The sequence below is a fragment of the Dipodomys merriami genome, unplaced genomic scaffold (genome assembly GCF_024711535.1).
Source record: "Dipodomys merriami isolate MVZ:Mamm:240054 unplaced genomic scaffold, mDipMer1.0.p SCAF_121, whole genome shotgun sequence".
Classification (NCBI taxonomy): domain Eukaryota; kingdom Metazoa; phylum Chordata; class Mammalia; order Rodentia; family Heteromyidae; genus Dipodomys; species Dipodomys merriami.
Window position 1 is genome coordinate 805,730 of NW_027202505.1, and position 19,055 is coordinate 824,784.

At 44.2% G+C, this 19,055-nt stretch overlaps 1 protein-coding gene across 3 annotated transcripts in view; it reads left to right on the plus strand.

Moving 5' to 3' along the window:
• The window catches only part of LOC138823629 (translation initiation factor eIF2B subunit gamma), a 62,759-nt gene that overhangs the window by 39,908 nt on the left and 3,796 nt on the right, over positions 1 to 19,055 (plus strand). For all 3 annotated transcript variants that reach the window (XM_070017048.1, XM_070017049.1, XM_070017050.1), the window contains exons 6-11: positions 662 to 751; positions 9,172 to 9,299; positions 10,436 to 10,626; positions 15,275 to 15,352; positions 16,176 to 16,324; positions 18,306 to 18,409. In XM_070017048.1, coding sequence (XP_069873149.1) covers positions 662 to 751; positions 9,172 to 9,299; positions 10,436 to 10,626; positions 15,275 to 15,352; positions 16,176 to 16,324; positions 18,306 to 18,409 — 740 coding nt within the window. The remainder of the gene's footprint in view (positions 1 to 661; positions 752 to 9,171; positions 9,300 to 10,435; positions 10,627 to 15,274; positions 15,353 to 16,175; positions 16,325 to 18,305; positions 18,410 to 19,055) is intronic.

A 19,055-nucleotide genomic window follows, 5' to 3' on the forward strand; every position in this document is an offset into this window, starting at 1 on the left:
ATAGATAGAGCTGCAGAAAAGGTGATTGAGTTTTCTTACTCAAGAGTGGTACTCTATCACTTGAGCCACTTCCAGTACAGAGTTTTCATAGAATTTTACTGTATCTTCTATGAGTATGGAGTAATACATGTCAAATCTTGGGTGTAAAGTGTGGCCTTCAGAAAGTGAAATGTTTAGTGTAGAAACAGTAAAATGCCTAACCAAAGTTTTTGGAAGCCTCATAGTTTGATACAGAGTTTCCAGAGAGAAGACCCTTTATGTTTTTGGGTTTGTTTTTTTTTTGTCGGTTATGGGGCTTGAACTCTGGACCTGGGCACTATCCCTCAGCTCTTCAGCTCAAGGCAAGCTCTCTACCACTTGAGCCACAACACTACTTCCAGTTTTCTGAGTCGTTTATTGGAGGTTATAGTCTCACGGACTTTTACTGTCTGGACTGGCTTTGAAGTGTGATCCTCTGATCTCAGCCTCTGGAGTAGCTAGGCATACAGGCATGAGCCATCAGTGCTCCTTTATGTTTTTATGTGGTAGAATCAAAATTGCCCAACATCCTAGTCTACCCAGGGTGAGGTATAGGCAGCATGGCTCCAACCGTTAGTGGTTACTAGATGCATACTACCTAATCTGTTACCTAATTGTAAACCCCTTTTCATTTTTTTTGTAGGCACCCTAGGATACATTTCCATACCGGCCTTGTAGATGCCCATCTCTACTGCTTGAAAAAATATGTTGTGGATTTCCTAATGGAAAATAAGTAAGAAAAAGGGAAACTCTGATAGTTCATGCTTATAATCATAGGGGATCTAAGAACCTGACTTTAAATGCTAGCTCTGTTTTTAGTTGATAGATCTGGATATATACAGGAATATCAAGGGGAAGAGAATTATTTCTCTGTGTCCAATAGATTTTTCCCTCAAATAAGAAGGTCAATGAAGGTCAACAGCAAGCTATGGTAAAATGAATTCTCATACAAAGCTTTCCTGAAAATTGTTCTTTCTTTCTTTCCCACCCCTCCCAGGATACTGTTGCCCTGCTCCTCTCTGACTTGTCCTATATTTCATTCCATCAACTCATATATACTGGGCATACTTCATGAAGGGGCTTTGTGTTAGATTAACCATGTGGTCATTATATATTTTAATGGAAACAGGAAAAGGTATCAGAAGTAAGGAGCAAGTTAGGGAAATAATGCCACAGAAAGTAAGGAATGACCTGGCTGGGTACCAGTGGCTCATGCCTGGAATCCTAGCTACTCAAGGGGCAATCTAAGGATGGCAGTTCAAAGCCAGCCAGGGCAGAATAGTCCTCATGAGACTTATATACAATTAACCTCTCAAGAACTGGAAGTGAAACTGTGGTTCAAGTGGTAGAATACTATCCTTGGCCACAAATAGCCTTAGAGACAGTGCCCAGGCCCTGAGTTCAAGCCCCTAACCACAAAAGGGGGGTGGAGGTAGAGCCAGGCACCAGTGGTTCACACCTGTAATCCTAGCTACTCAGAAGACTGAGATCTGAGGATCACAATTCAAAGCTAGCCCAGGCAGGAAAGTCTGTGGGGACTCTTTTTTTTTGTTGGTTTTTTTGTTTTGTTTTGTTTTTTTGCGTCCGGTCGTGGGGCCTGAACTCTGGGCCTGGGCACTGTCCCTCAGCTCTTCAGCTCAAGGCTAGCGCTCTACCACTTGAGCCTCTGTGGGACTCTTATCTCCAATTAACCACCAGAAAAACAGAAGTGGCACTGTAGCTCAAGTGATACAGTGCTTGCCTTGAGCAGAAAAGTTCAGGGACAGTGCCCAGGCCAAGAGTTCAAGCCCCACAACCAATAAAAAAAAAGGGGGAGGTGCAGGGAGGCTTGACCTGTGACTATGAGACTTGGGAAATTCAAAAAGTAAAAGGAGGGCTGAGAGTGTGACTTAGTGGTAGAGTGCTTGCTTAGTGTACATGAAGCCCTAGGTTCAATTCCTCACTACCACATAAACAGAAAAGGCCGGAACTGACACTGTGACTCAAGTGGTAGAGTACTAGCCTTTTTGTTGTTGTTGTTGGTTGTGGGGCTTGAACTCTGGGCCTGGGTGCTGTCCTTCAGCTCTTCAGCTCAAGGCTATCACTCTATCACTTGAGCCACAGCACCGCTTCTGGTTTTCTTTTTTTGTTGTTTTTTGTTTTTGTTTTTGGTCCCGTCATGGGGCCTGAACTCTGGGCCTGGGCACTGTCCCTCAGCTCTTCAGCTCAAGGCTAGTGCCCTACCACTTGAGCCACAGCGCCACTTCCGGCTTTTTTCTTTTTGCTTATGTGGAATCGAACCCAGGGCCTCATGCATGCAAGGCAAGCGCTCTACCACTGAGCCAACTTCCCAGCCCCCGCTTCTGGTTTCTGAGTGGTTTATTGGAGGTCAGAGTCTCACATACTTTCCTGCCACATCTGGCTTTGAACCGAGATCCTTAGGTCTCAGCCACTTGGGGAGCTAGGATTACAGGCGTGAGCCACCAGCGCCCAGCAGCTTTGAACATTATTTCATTAATATTTTCCTGTAGCTAAGCTAGGTATATTGGTTCTTGCATATAATCCCAGCCCTTGGGAGGCAGAAAGATCTCAAGTTGGAGGCCAGCCTGGGCTACATCAAGAAACTCGATCTTGCTGGGTGCCAGCTTGAGCACAAAGTTCAGGGACAGCACCTAGACCTAGAGGAGGAGGAGGAGGAAAAAAGAAGAAGAGGAGGAGGAGGAGGAAAGAAGAAGAAGAAGAAGAGGAGGAGGAGGGGGGGGAAGGAGGAGGAGGAGGAGGAGGAGGAAAAGGAAGAAAAAAACTTCTTCAGGGTTGGTTGTGTAGCTATGTATGACATGCATGAAACCCTCAAGTTGATTCCTCAGTACCACATAGAAAAATCCAGAAGTGGCACTGTGGTTCAAGTGGTAGAGTGCTAACTGTGAGCAAAAGAAGCTCAGGGACAGTGCCCAGGTCCTGAGTTCAAGCCCTAGGATTGGCAAAAAGAAAGAAACTTCAAGCCAGGCATCAGTGGCTCATGCCTGTAATCTTAGCTACTCAGGAGGCTGAGATATGAGGATCTCAAAACCAGACTGGGCAGCAAAGTCCATGAGACTTTTATCTCCAATTAACCACCAGAAACCAGAAGTGGTGCAGGGCTCAAGTGGTAGAGCAATAGCTTTGAGCTGAAGAGCTGAGGGATAGCTCCCGTGCCAAGCCCCATGACTGATCACAAAAAAAAACAAAAAGAAACTTCATCTCAAAAAATAATAATAGGGCTGGAAGGTGGCTCAGTGGTAGAGTGCTTGCCTTGCATGCATGAGGCCCTGGGTTTGATTCCTTAGCACCACATAAGCAGAAAAGGCTGGAAGTGGTGCTGTGGCTCAGGTGGTAGAGTGCTAGCCTTGAGCTGAAGAGCTGAGGGACATTGCCTAGGCCCAGAGTTCAGCCCCCACAACAGACCAAAAAAAAAGAAGAGAGAGAGAGAGAGAGAGTCTTATGGACTTTCCTGCTCGGTCTGGCTTTGAACTGTGATCCTCAGATCTCAGCCTCCTGAGTAGATAGGATTACAGGTGTGAGCCACCGGCACCTGGCTAATGAGGCCCTAAATTTAAGCCCCAGTACTGGCACATACACACATACAAAAGTAGGGGAGTAAGTGTAGCTCAGTGATGGAGTGCTTGGCTAACAAGCACAAGACCCTGGGTTCACAGCCCTAGTACCACCAGAGAGAGGGAGACAGAAAAGAAGGGAGAGAGGGAGGAATGTTAGTTCAGCTAACAGCTTTTAGACCAAAGTCACGATTTTCACAATGTTATACCACTTCTTGGCAGAGCCTTGAGCTACCTCCATTTTGACTAGGAAACAACGAAGAATAATTATATCCTTCACTATGTTGCTAAGCCTGCTGCCTTATAGGATGAACTCAGCAAAAGTTGGAGGGACAGCTTCATATCTTCTCTTAACATTACTCTTTCCCAATCTCCTTGAGGCTCTGCTGGTAGGGCTGTTTGCCAAGTGTTGTTTGCTTGCCTCCCTTACAGTGACAGTTTGTTTGGTCCATAATGTAAATATCATGGCCCTGAAATCCTCCAGCTGCCTGTGCTTTGTCACTTTTTCAAAGGGAACTGACTTGTTTTCTAACTGAGGGGGCCCAGGGAACATTTGCTACCCACACTAGTGTGAAGCATTAAAATCAGAGAACATGGAGCTAAGAATGACTGTTGTTTCATTCTTTGTATTCATATGGAAATTCTTAATCTCTACCATCAAAAGAATAGAGAAAAAAATCACATTGAAATTCAATATAAGAACTCCAGCTTACACAGAATTTTTCCAAGATGTTTAACTTGATCCTTTAAAAATAACAAAGACCATGAACTGTGTAGCTCCATGGTTTGCATTTTTTCTTGCCCTCCTCAGTCTCTGCTTCTGTCTTGCCTTCCTACCTATGACTCCATCTGTGTGTTATTGTGTCAGAGCTTCTTTGACTGGGGCCAGGGATAAGAGTAGAAACTAAGCAATGGCAGTCAGGTTTATAAGGTTACCAATACTTCAACTCCTCTCAGGCCTCATCTTATCTCTGAGTATTGTAACTAATTTCCCTATCTTTGGTTTCCTTACTCTGGGCCACCTTCCATACTTATACCAAAAGTTATTTACTGAGAAATAAAACTGATCTTGCTATGTTCCTGCTTAAAAACTACCACTGGCTTCTCAGTTCAGATTTTCTAGAACCACATGCTTCTTTCTTGCCTACTTTGGTCAACTTCATCTCCCTCTATCCTTTTTTTTTTAAATATACACTAGGCCAGTGCCCACTGGATTATTAATCCCTAGAAATCAGAAACAGGTTTTCCAATGAAAAGGACTGAGGAATATTTGCTATTCACACTAGTATGCTAAAGCCTAGCATGATGATTGGCATATTATTACTTAATAAGTGTAAATTAGTAATTTAAAATTTTAACAAGATCACAATGTGAGAGAGAAAACTAAAAAACATGCTAGCCTCTCACTCATCTGATTTCATTCCCTTTACAAAGTATAAATCAGAAACACACTGACTAAACTGAGCACCAGTGGCTTATGCCTGTAATCATAGCTGCTTTGAAGGCTGAGATCTAATCATCAGAGTTCAACGCCATCCCAGATAGGAAAGTCTGAGACTTTTTTGTTGTTGTTGTTGGTTGTAGGGCTTGAACTCTGGGCCTGGGCGCTGTCCCTTAGCTCTTCAGCTCAAGGCAAGCCCTCTACCACTTGAGCCACAGTACCACTTCCGGTTTTCTGGTGGTTTATTGGGGATAAGAGTTTCACGGTCTTTCCTGCCTGGGCTGGCTTTGAACCACGATCCTCAGATCTCACCCTCCTGAGTAGCTAGGATTATAGGCATGAGCCACCAGCACCCAGCTTGTGAAACTCTTCTTTCCAATTAACCTCCAGAAAACCAGGTGCCATGGTTCAACTTAGTAGAGCACTAGCCTTGCGGGAAAGAACTCAGGGACAGTGCCCAGGCCCTAAGTTCAAGCCCCATGACTGGCAAAAATAAAGAAAAAAAGGCATAAAATTATAAAATTTGATAATTTTTACAAAGAAGAAACTCACCCACAATTAAACTGCTGTGAGAGAATATGGAATAAAAATCCTTTATAGGGCTGGGAAGGTGGCTCAGTGGTAGAGCGCTTGCCTTGCATGCCAGAGGCCCTGGGTTCGATTCCTCAGCACCACATAAGCAAAAAGAAAAAAAAAAAGCCGGAAGTGGCGCTGTGGCTCAAGTGGTAGAGTGTTTGCCTTGAGCTGAAGAGCTGAGGGACAACACCCAGGCCCAGAGTTCAGGCCCCACGACCGGACCCAAAAAAAAAAAAAAAATCCTTTATAAAGTCATTATGTAACATAGCTGTTGTCATTAAAAGATTTTAGACGGGTGCCCAGTGGCCCATGCCTGTAATCCTAGCTACTTAGGAGGGTGAGATCTAAGGATCTTGGTTCAAAGCCAGCCCCTGCAGGAAAGGCCATGAAATTCTTGGTTTTGTTTTGTTTTGTTTTTTTATTTTGGGTCCAGTCATGGGCCTGAACTCTGAGCCTGGGCGCTGCCCCTCAGCTCTTCAGCTCAAGGCTAGCGCTCTACCACTTGAGCCACAGAACCACTTCCGGCAGGGCCTCAAGCATGCAAGGCAAGCACTTTACCACTGAGCCACCTTCCCAGCCCCAAGGCCGTGAAACTCTTATCTCCAATAAACCACCAGAAACGTGGAAGTGGTGCTGTGGCTCAAGTGGTAGTGCTAGCCTTGAGCTGAAGAGCTGAAGGACAGCACCCAGGCCCAGAGTTCAAGCCCCACAACCAATAAAAAAAAAAAAAAAAAAAGATTTTAAGGTATGTAATTCACTCCTACAACTAGGTTAAGGAGGAAAACAAGCTTAATACATGCAGAAAAGAAAGTATTTTAATAAAATTCAGTATTTGTTTATACATGAAAGATTGTAACAAGCTAGAAATAAAAGAAAACTTCTTTAACTTGATAATGAGTAACCACAATAAATCTTCAACAGTCTTCATTGTAAATGATCAAACTATACAATTCCCTTTACAATTAAGAATAAGGGGCTGGCAAGGTGGCTCAGTGGTAGAGCGCTTGCCTTGCGTGCATGAGGCCCTGGGTTCGATTCCTCAGCACCACATAAGCAAAAAGAAAAAAGCCGGAAGTGGTGCTGTGGCTCAAGTGGTAGAGCGCTAGCCTTGAGCTGAAGAACTGAGGGACAGTGCCCAAGCCCAGAGTTCAGGCCCCATGACCGGACCCAAAAAAAAAAAAAGAAAGAAAAGAAAAAGCCAGCTGGGCACCAGCGTCTCATGCACAGTGTAATCCTAGCTACTCAGGAGGCTGAGATTGAGGATTGCAGTTCAAAGCCAGCCCAGGGAGTAAAGTCCATGAGATTCTTACCTCCAATAAGCCACTAGAAAACCAGAAGTAGCACTGTGGCTTAAGCTGTAGAGTGCTCGACTTGAGCTGAAGACCTGAGGGACAGCACCCAGACACAAAGTTCAAGCCCCACAACTGACAAAAAAAAAAAAAAGAATAAGCCATATTGATATGCCTATAGTCATAGCTACTGGGGAGCTCTTTTGCTCAAGGCTAGCACTCTACCACTTTGAGCCACAGTATCACTTCCAGATTTCTGGTGGTTAATTGAAGGTAAGAGACTCACTGACTTTCCTGCCCATGTGGTTTCTAACTGTGATCCTCAGATCTCAGCCTCCTGAGTAGCCAGGATTATAGGCATGAGCCACTGGTGCCCAGCTGAGAAAAAAAATTAATGTTTTTTGTTTTGGTTTGGTTTTTTTGGGTCTGGTCTTGGGGCCTGGGCACTGTCCCTCAGCTCTTCAGCTCAAGGCTAGCACTCTACCACTTGAGCCACAGTGCCAATTCTGGCTTTTTTCTTTTTGCTTATGTGGTGCCGAGAAATTGAACCCAGGGCCTCATGCATGCAAGGCAAGCGCTCTACCACTGAGCCACCTTCCCAGCCCCAAATTTAATGTTTTACAACAATTCTTTTTATTTTTCTTTTTTGTGAGGCTTGAATTCAGGGACTGGGCACTGTCCTTGAGCTCTTTTGCTCAAGGTTAATGCTCTACCATTTTGAGCCACAGTGCCACTTCTTTATTTTTTTTTTCAGTACACTATAATTTTTTTTCTGAAAATACTATACAAAGTGGTTACAATTACATGGGCAAGGTAATGAGTACATTTTTTTTTTATGAATACATTTCTTTGCCTCCTCCATTGTTTTCCCTTCCCATCCCTTCCCATCTCCCACTTACCTAACGCCCCCTTCTTTAGATATTTTTTATTGTTATGATTAAGTAATTGTAGGAGATTACAATTCCAGAAGTGGGTTATGAATACCGTGCTTCTTGGCCAATGTCACCCCTTCCTTTGTTCTCCCCCTTTTTCCCCCATGTCCCTACTCTCAAGTTACTTAGGTTTTTATATAATGCACATTGAATATAATGACTAAAAGTATTTTGCTTTTTATTTTAGTTGCTACCAATGAAGAGTCAGAGCACCATATATATTAAAATACACACAGGCTCAAGACTGTAATCCTAGTTACTTAGAAGGCAAATTTCAGAGGACCTTGATTAGAGGCCAGCCTAAGCATAAAAGTTTGGAAGATTCCATCTCAACTAAAGGCTTGGTGTGATGAATGATATGTACCTGTTATCCTAGCCACAGGGGAAGAACAATGGCTGGACATAGTCATTCAAGCCTGTCATCCCCAGCAACATGGGGAAAAACAGTAGAAGAATTGACTCTAGACCAGCCTGTTCATAAAGCAAGATCCTACCTTGAAAATAACCAAGGCAGGGCTGAGAATATAGCTTAGTGGTAGAGTGCTTGCCTAGCATGCATGAAGCCTGGATTTGATTCCTCAGTACCAAATAAACAGAAAAAGCCAAAAGTGGTGCCTGTGACTCAAGTGGTGGAGCACTAGCCTTGAGCACAGAGAGGCTCAGGGCTAGAGCCCAGGCCCTGAGTGCAAGCCCAGGCCTGGCAAAAAGAAAAAAGAAAAGAACGGGGCTGGGAAGGTGGCTCAGTGGTAGAGCGCTTTCCTTGCATGCCTGAGGCCCTGGGTTCGATTCCTCAGCACCACATAAGCAAAAAGAAAAAAGCCGGAAGTGGCGCTGTGGCTCAAGTGTTAGAACGCTAGCCTTGAGCTGAAGAGCTGAAGGACAGCGCCCAGGCCCAGAGTTCAGGCCCCACAACCAGACCCAAAAAAAGAAAAGAACCAAGGCAAAAGAGGCTAGAGGCATGGCTCAAGTGGTATGGTGCCTGCCTTGCAAGCATAAAATCATGAATTCAATCTCTAGCAATACAAAATAATACAAATATGTATATGTGCATGTATAGGTATACACACACCTATGTATGTAGATGGGACTTCTGAAAAAAATATTTGTTCCTTGACTGAGGGGAAGAATTCTCAGCTTCAGAACTTTATACCCTCCCATTCCCAGCCTGAAGCTTATGAGAGTTCAGATCTTCTTCATCTCCAGAACTGCCAAATAAATTTTACATTTGATCTCTTTCAGTCCCAATGTGACATGAAAGAATTTGACTTTTCCTTGACATGCAGTTTTTTAATCCCAGTAGGGTCTAATTAGGTCTCTCATATTGGGCCATTGTTTCTTCCTAGATCAATCACTTCTATCCGGAGTGAACTGATTCCATATTTAGTAAGGAAACAGTTTTCCTCAGTTTCCTCACAACAGAAGCAAGAAGAAAAAGAGGAAGATGTAAAGAAAAAGGAGCTGAAATCCTTAGGTCAGTGCTTGGGTTGATACAGTAAAAACGGGGAGAGGGTGGAAGTACTTGCCCAGCAAGCACAAAGCCCTGAGTTCAAACTCCAGTACCAATTTTAAGGTGGGTAACCCCACTCCCTCAAATCTGGGTAGTGACAACAGATTTTTTCACTAGTCTATTTAGAGACAAACTAATTCTTCCAGTCAAGTTCTCTGGTTCATATCACTGTTTGGCTATTTTCCTCACAAGACCATTATGTCTTGATTAGAGGCTAACCTAAGCACAAAAGTTTGGAAGATTCCAGTAGAAATTCTACTTCTGAGTCACACCTCCAGCATCCATTACCCCTTTAAACTCAGCTTACCGTATCTCAGTTCCCTGGTTCCTTAGGCTCTAAGTAGACCTACTACTGATTAAACTTAGCCTCTTTGTCAAGAGAAGAAGGGTAAAGGAAGTATACAATAACAGAGACCAACTAGACTGCCTCTCTTCTAGGAGATAGGTCTGTCCTGTTTGCTCTCCTATCACCCCTGCCCTGAGCTGGTTGGTAGGTACTCAGAAAGAGAGGTAGGTAGGTACTCAGAGAGAGAAGAGAGAAAGACAGAGACAGAAACAGGATAGTATAACAAAATAGTCAAGATTATAAGACTTGGCATCAAACAGACTAGGATTTGAAATCTTACTGCTCTTTTTTAGCTCTGTGACCTGAGGCAAATTACTCATTATTCTCAGTTTTCATACCAAATAAAAGATAACTAAGGTTTATTGTGAGAGTTGAAAACCCGAATGACCCATTTCTCTGACTCTATAGTGATATGCTATTTCTGTCATAGCACAGCTGTCAAGGCAAAGCCAACATGGCTGGTCACTAAGGCCTAGATACTTGCTTGTCTCATTTTATGATTTTAATGGTCATATTTTAATTTCCTTAGTAGTCCTTGTTTATCAAACTTGCTTTTAGGCCCTCTTTAGGCATTTTTATAGCATATAGTATCTCAAATACATAAGAAAGTACACTATCTCTTCTAACTTTCTGTCTCTGGTTTTGAGTTCCAGGAGGAAAAGTGTTAGGTATATCCTCTTTGAAATTTTGACTGAGTCTATATCCTTTCTGTCTTCTCTCATTCACTTGCTTGGTTTGAATGTATGTTCTGAAGATATTTATAGTTTTATAAAAGAACCCAATACACTCACCTTGGCTCCCTATGATGCCTGCTGGAATGCTTGTCGAGGAGACAGGTGGGAAGACTTGTCCAGATCACAGGTGCGCTGCTATGTCCACATCATGAAAGAAGGGCTCTGCTCTCGAGTGAGTACATTAGGACTCTACATGGAAGCAAACAAACAGGTAAGAAGATAGATTTAGAAGAGGAATCATGGAGCTTATACCTTAGTAGATATATTCCTTGTCTCATTTGGTACATAGTAACTTGTTCAGAATCCTTCACATTTCCAAGGCTGAATAAGACCTAGCACATGAGTGGAGACCATTGGGAGACCCAGGTATAGCAAAGGTCAAGTAAGTGGCCTGGTTTTAGAAGTGGGAACTCTAGGGTTAAAGGAAAGGCTAAGGTCTCCAGGAAGGCTAACTTTTAGCCTCAGGTTTTAGCATCTTCCTCATATTCTGTTCAGCATAGAAATGTCTACAGAACTTCATAAAGAATCATACTTTTTTTTTTTTTTTTTTTTTTGCTGGTCGTGGGGCCTGAACACTGGGCCTGGGCACTGTCCCTCAGCTCTTCAGTTCAAGGCTAACTCCCTACCACTTGAGCCACTTCCAGCTTTTTCTGCTTATATGGTGCTGAGGAGTTGAACCCAGGCCCCATGCATGCAAGGCAAGCACTCTACCACTGAGCCAGGTAAGCAGACATAAAGGAGGCTTTTTTTTTTTTTTTGTCGGTCATGGGGCTTGATTGAACTCTGGGCCTGGGCACTGTCCCTCAGCTTTTCAGCTCAAGGCTAGCACTCTACCACTTGAACCATAGTGCCACTTCCAGTTTTCTGGTGGTTTATTGGAGATAAGAGTCTCACAGACTTTCTTGCCTGGGCTGGCTATGAACCTCGATCCTCAGATCTCAGCCACCTGAGTAGCTAGGATTACAGGTGTGAGCCACCAGTGCCTGGCAGGAGGTTTCTTAATAAAGGAATAGCTAGGGGGCTAGGAAGGTGGCTCAGTGGTAGAGTGCTTGCCTTGCATGCATGAGGCCCTGGGTTCAATTCCTCAGCACCACATAAGCAGAAAAAAACAGAAGTGGGGCTGAGGCTCAAGTGGTAGAACGCTAGCCTTCAGCTGAAGAGCTGAGGGACAACATCCAGGCCCAGAGTTCAAGCCCCACAACCGACAAAATAAATAAATAAAAAATAAAGGAATAGCTAAGTACCAGTGGCTCATACCTATAATACTAGCTCCTCAGGAGGCTGAGATCTGAGGATCACAGCTAGCCCAGACAGAAAAGCCCCCTAGAGACTTATGTCCAATAAACTACTCAAAAAACCAAGAAGTGGCATTGTGGCTCAAGTGATAGAGCGCTAGCCTTGAGCAGGCCCATGGACAGCACCCAAGCCCTGAATTCAAGCCCAGGACTAGCAAAAAAGAAGAGGAGGAAGAGAAAAAGAGGAGGAGGAGGAAGAAGAAGAAAAAAGAAAAAGAAGTGAAGGAATATTACTGGGTGCTAGTGGTTCATGCCTGTAATCGTAGCTACTTAGGAGGCTGAGATCTGAAGATGGAGGTTCAAAGTCAGCCCAGGCAGTATAGTCTGTGAAACTTTCTTTTTTTTTTTTTTTTTTTTTGTTGTTGTTGTTGTTGGTCCTTGGGCTTGACTCTGAGCCTGGACACTGTCCTTAAGCTCCTTTTACTCAAGGCTAGCACTCTATCATTTGAGCCACAGCTCCATTTCCTGCTTTTTCTGTGATTAATTAGAGAGATAAGTTTCACAGATTTTTCTGCCCAGTCTGGCTTTGAACCACAATCTTCAGATTTCAATCTCCTGGGTAGTTAGGATTGTAGTCAGGAGCTACCAGTACCTGGCTATCTATGAGATTCTTATCTCCAACAAACTACTCAGTAAAAGCCTAAAGTGGAGCTGTAGCTCAAGTGAGCTCTAGCCTTAAGCAAAAGAAGCTGAGATAGCACCCAGACCCCGAGTTCAAGCCCCAGGGCTGGCACATATTAAAAAAAAAAAAAAAAAAGGAAGGAAGAAAGAAATGAGAAAAGAAAGAAAGGAATGTGGCTTGGTAGCAGAGTGCTTGCCTAGCGTGCATGGGGCCCTGGGTTCCATTCCTTAGTACCATATAAACTAATAATAATAATAATAAAAGAAAGTGAAGGAACAGAATGTAGAGTGGTCAGATGACAAAGACTCAAGAAAGGATTGAAACAGCTCAGTAAATAGTCTTGCTGGGTGCTGGTGACTCACGCCTGTAATCCTAGCCAGTCAGGAGGATGAGATCTGAGGATCACAGTTGAAAGCCAGCCCGGGCAGGAAAGTCAGTGAAACTCTTATCTCCAATAAAAACCACCCGAAAACAGAAAGTGGCTCTGTAGCTCAAGTGGTAGAGAGCTAACCTTGAGCTGAAGAGCTAAGGGACAGTGCTCAGGCCCAGTGTTCAAGCCCCATGACGCACAAAAAAAAAAAAATAGAGGGCTGGGAAGGTGGTTCAGTGGTAGAGAGCTTGCCTTGCATGCATGAGGCTCTGGTTCGATTCTCAGCACCACATAAGCAAAAAGAAAAAAGCCAGAAGTGGCACTATGGCTCAAGTGGTAGAGTGCTAGCCTTGAGCTGAAGAGCTGAGGGACAGTGCCCAGGCCCAGAGTTCAGGCCCCACGACCGGACCCAAAAAAAAAAAAAAAAAAAAAAAAGAGTCTTGCCTCTCCTTCTACAGTTTGTGAGCTCTGAGTAAATGACTTCCATTGGAGGAGAAGCATAGCCCTCAAAGATAACCCAGATCAGCTGAGTGCCAGTGCTCTTGCCTGTAATCCTAGCTACTCAGGAGGCTGAGATCTGAGGATTACAGTTCAAAGACAGCCTGGGCAGGAACATCCACGAGACTCTGATCTCCAATTAACCACCAGAAAACCAGAAGTGGAGCTGTGGTTCAAGTGGTAGAGTGCTTGCCTTGAGCTAAAGAGCTCAGGGACAGCACCCAGGCCCAGAGTTCAAGCCCAACAACTGACAAAAAAAAAAAAGAATAGGGGGGAGGGGGGAGGCTGGGAAGGGAGGTGAAGGGTAAACAAAGGAGGAGGCTGCAATGCTTGGTAAGAAATGTATGCATTATCCTGCCCATGTAATTGTAGCCCCTCTGTACAGTATGTTCTCAAATAAAATTAAATTAAATTAAAAAAAAAAGAATAAAAGATTTTAAGGTTTTAAGACAGGGTAGTGAAGGGAACAGTGGAAAGGCTAAGGGCATAGCAGAGCTCTTTACTGTATTGTAAATCCAGGAAGAACATTTAAGAGAGAAATATGGTGAGACCAGTAACAAAATTCAGAGGAATAAAGCAGTAAAGTATTAAGGTGAAGCTGGGCACCGGTGACTCATGCCTATAATCCTAGCTACTCAGGAGGCTGAGATCTGAGGATAGTTGTTCAAAGCCAGCCCGGGCAGGAGAGACCATGAGACTCCTATCTCCAATAAACCACCAGAAAACCGGAAGTGGCTCTGTAGCTCAAGTGGTAGAACACTCGCCTTGAGCTAAAGAGCTGAGGGACAGCGCCCAGGCCCAGAGTTCAAGCCCCATGACCGACAAAGAAAAGAAAAAGATACCAGGGAGATTTGAGATTTTCCTGAAGAAAACCTGGCTCTAGAAACTTCAGAACCCCTACCAGTATATGGATATAACTTTAGTCCCAAACATTAAGCTTGCCTCAACCTGGATTGGTTATATATCCAAGGGAATCCCCTAAACCAGAAAACTGAGAAATCACAATTGGTCCCATGTTTACCCAGTTCTAGAATCTGTTAGCCTGTTCAGGAGGCAGGTTTATAGATAGAAAAATAATCTCTGAAGTGCAGCAGGAGCTATGCAGCAGAAAGTGTAGTAAATAGTAAAGATCCCAGGAGGGCTGGTAGAGTGCTTTCCTTGCATGCATGAGGCCCTGAGTTCAATTCCTCAGCACCACATAAGCAGAAAAAAAGCCAGAAGTGGCACTGTGGCTCAAGTGGTAGAGTGCTAGCCTTGAGCTGAAGAGCTGAAGGATAGTGTCCAGGCCCAGAGTTCAGACCCCATAACCAGCCAAAAAAAAAGAGCTGGGACTGGTCATATGCTCAGTAACCAGTGCTGGCAAGGCCTCCTCAGCTAGTGTGGCCACCACATACAGTGCTTTGACTAGTACTCTGTCCATGCTGATAGGTCACTAGCCAAAACCTCCTACACTATTAACTGTTTTTCAGTTTTCTCATCCTGGAGAAAGAATACTATGAACTTCCCTTTCATGTGTTCTTTTGAATGGTTAAAAAAAAACATAATCAGGATCAATCCTGATTATGGAATTTGTCTAACATCTCTTCTATTCTTACCTTATACATGGCCACTGTAATTCAAGTGAGCAGTAAGTGATGCTGTGGTTCAAGTGGTAGAGTGCTAGCTGTAAGCCTTGAGCTGAGGGACAGCGCCCAGGCCCAGAGTTCAGGCCCCATGACTGGACCAAAAAAAAAAAAAAAGAGGGATGGGAAGGTGGCTCAGTGGTAGAGCGCTTGCCTTGCATGCCTGAGACCCTGGGTTCAATTCCTCAGCACCACATAAGCAAAAAGAAAAAAGCCGGAAGTGGCACTGTGGCTCAAGTGGTAGAGCGCTAGCCTTGAGCTGAAGAGCTGAGGGACAGCGCCCAGGCCCAGAGTTCAAGCCCCACAACCGGAATAAAAAAAAAAAAGAGAGAAAAAAAAAAAAGAAACAGTGGCAGAGAAACTTCCACATTTTTGGTTAGGCATAGGATTTTATCTAAAGTGGTTTTTTAAGTGTTTTTCTGGTCTTTAGTGACCAAATCTTTTTCTTCAAGGTGCCTAAACTGCTGACTGTTCTTTGTCCAGAAGAATCACTGGTCCATTCATCAGCCCAGATTGTCAACAAACACTTGGTAAGTGCTAACATGGGCAGGACAGGTGTGGGACATTTTCTAGGGGCACTGAAATTTATCCTTGAGAATCTAGATTTCAATCTTTTAGCTCTGAACTTGCTTAGCTTCATGAAAATCCCATGTGAATCCTGGTAATAAAGTTGCACTTAGAGTATTTTCTGTGCTTAAAGCATGGTTCAAATATAGACCACCTGCCTAGCAAGAATAAGACCTGAGTTCAACCCTAGTACCAACAACAACAAAAAAGATAAACAAGCTGGGCCCTGGTGACACACCTATAATCCTAGCTACTCAGGAAGCTGAGATCTGAGGATCGTGGTTTAAAGCCAGCCCCGGCAGGAAAGTCCATGAAACTCTGATCTCCAGTTAACCACCAGAAAACCAGAAGTGGTGCTGTGGCTCACATGGTAGAGTACTCACCTTGAGCTGAAGAGCTGAGAGACAGCGCCCAGGCCCAGAGTTCAAGCCCCACAACCAACAAAAAAATTCCAACTGAGCCAGGTACCAGTGGCTCATACCTGTAATCCTAGCTACTCAGGAGGCTGAGATCTGAACATCATAGTTCAAAGCCAGCCCAGGAAGAAAAGTCCCTGCAAGACTCTAATCTCCAATTAACTACTCAGAAACCAGAAACCAGAAGTACAGCTGTGGCTCAAGTGGTAGAGCACCAATCTTGAACAAAAGAGCTCAGGCAGGGACAATACCTAGGCCCCAGGACTGACAAAAAAAAAAAAAAATCTCCATTAGTCTTAGGTTCAAGTGGCCTGGGAGTGCTTTAGTTGGTTAAGTTGGATGGACAAGATTTTCTCTTTGCCTTTTGCAGGTTGGAGTTGACAGCCTCATCGGACCAGATACACAGGTTGGAGAGAAGTCATCCATTAAACGCTCAGTTATTGGTTCATCCTGTCTCATAAGAGATAGAGTGACTATTACCAATTGTATTCTCATGAATGCAGTTACCGTGGAAGAAGGGTATGTTTCCCTTTGTGCTCACTTGAGGCAAGGTTCCTAATATCCTCAGAAGGCTTTGGGCAGCCAGTCCAGCCCAGGAAAGGGCTTACTACGGAGAAAAGGAAGAAATGAGTAGCAAATGAGTAGCACCTAGCTCTTTTTTTTTTTTTGGGTCCGGTTGTGGGGCCTGAACTCTGGGCCTAGACACTGTCCCTCAGCTCTTCAGGTCAAGCTTAACGCTCTACTGCTTGAGCCACTGTGCCACTTCTGGCTTTTTTTTTTTCTGCTTTTGTGGTGCTGAGGAATCAAACCCAGGGCCTCATGCATGCAAGGTAAGCACTCTACCACTGAGCCACCTTCCCATCCCAGCACCTAGATCTTTCGAAGCCTTGGTTTTACCTCTATAATGAAAGACGTGAGGGCTGGGAAGGTGGCTCAGTGGTAGAGCGCTTGCCTTGCATGCCTGAGGCCCTGGGTTCGATTCCTCAGCACCACATAAGCAAAAAGAAAAAAAGACGGAAGTGGCGTTGTGGCTCAAGTGGTAGAGCGCTAGCCTTGAGCTGAAGAGCTGAGGGACAGTGCCCAGGCCCAGAGTTCAGGCCCCACGACCAGACCCCCCCCCCAAAAAAAAAAAAAAAAAAGACACATGATTTCTCAAAGCATTGTGATCCTGGGAGAAGCTGCCTGCCCTTGCCTTGGATTCCTGCTTGATGAGTCCTGGCTTGATATTGGAAGTACTAGAGCAATACTGCCTCAAGACCTAAAGGTCATTTTTCCCTATCTCAGTATCCCAGAGCACTCCTGGAGGTAGAGGTCTAGAAGGAGTGTACCTATAAGCTATTATGTTTTTTTGGGTCCAGTTGTGGGGCCTAAACTCTGGGCCTGGATGCTGTCTCTCAGCTCTTCAGCTCAAAGCTAGCGCTCTACCACTTGAGCCACAGCGCCATTTGTGGCCTTTTCTGCTTATGTGGTGCTGAGGAATAGAACCCAGGGCCTCATGCATGCCAGGCAAGCGCTCTACCACTGAGCCACCTTCCCAGCCCCTAAGCTATTACGTTTTTTAAGACAAGCTTCTCTTCAAGGTATATTGTGTGTGAGAGAGCTTTTTCACTCAAGGCTGGTGTTTTATCACTTTCACTTCCTTGAAGTCACTTTAGAGCATCCTAAAATCTTGCTTTATGAACAGCCTGAACTTAAATAAGAAGACTTGAAAGATGTTTAGTGACTTTATTTTTCTATATGGCCCTCAGGTTTTTCGATGCATAAAATACAAATATGAGTAGTAGAAGAGAGATTTTTAGGAGGTAAATTATTTTCAGTCTTTTTTTTTTGGGGGGGGGTCCGGTCGTGGGGCCTGAACTCTGGGCCTGGGTGCTATCCCTCAGCTCTTCAGCTCAAGGCTAGCACTCTACCACTTGAGCCACAGCACCACTTCTGGCTTTTTTCTTATGTGGTGCGGAGGAATCGAACCCAGGGCCTCGAGCATACAAGGCAAGTGCTCTACCACTGAGCCACCTTCCCAGCCCCTATTTTCAGTCTTTTTTGGAAAGGAACTTTGCTTAAAGTAAAGCTTAGGCAGCCGGGCGCTGGTGGCTCACGCCTGTAATCCTAGCTACTCAGGAGGCTGAGATCTGAGGATCACAGTTCAAAGCCAGCCCGGGTAAGGAAAAGTCCATGAGACTCTTACCTCCAATAAACCACTAGAAAACCGGAAGTGGCGCTGTGGCTCAAGCAGTAGAGCACTCGCCTTGAGCTGAAGAGCTGAGGGACAGTGGTGCCCAATCCCAGAGTTCAAGCCCCACGACCAACCAAAAAAAAAAAAAAGGCTTAGGCAACCTTGAGCAAAAACACTGAAGGGGTAGTGGTCATGCCTATAATCCTACTCAGGAGGCTAAGGTCTGAGGATTGCTCTTCGAAGCCAGTCCAGGCAGAAAAGTTCATGAGATAGTGGGGATGGTGATTAGAGCCCTTAGCAATCTCTAACTTGGCTCCTGTGTTATAGAAGCAACATCCAGGGCAGCGTCATCTGTAACAATGCAGTGATTGAGAAGGGAGCAGATATCAAGGACTGTTTGGTTGGAAGTGGTCAGAGGATTGAAGCCAAAGGTAAATAAGAGTCCAAGTTACAATCACAGATGCTTTTTTTTTTTTTACAGATGCTATTTTATTTAACAAATTCAGTTTTTATTTTGGTGTTTTTGCTATATAAAAACCATTTATCGGACTATTATTCACTGGGCCTAGTGGAATACCAGTTACTTAGATGAATACAGGAGAATTGCAGTTTAAAGCCAGTCTGGTAAAAAAAAAAAAAAAATAGTTCAGAAGGCTTTGTCTCACAGAACAAATGAGATATGATGGGGTACAATTGTAATCCCAGTTATGTGGAAGATAGAAGAATTAGGACTGTAGTCTGAGGCTGACAAATTAACAATATGTTGTCCAAAAACATACCTAAATCAAAAGAGGCTGGGGCATGGTTCAATAGGTAGGTCATTTGGCTAGCAAGCGTGGATCCCTGAATTCAAACTTCAATATTATGAGAGACAGACAAACAGAAACAGAGGCATAGAGACAGAGACACAGAGAGAGACAGAGATACAGATGCTTTTTTTTTAACCTATTCACATTAGCACAGTAGGCAAGACATGAGAAACCAGCACATTCATGCACTGCAAGTGAGAATACAAGTCTATAAAGCCATTTTTGGAAAGCAATTAACATCACTGTCAATTTTTTTTTTTTGGTCAGT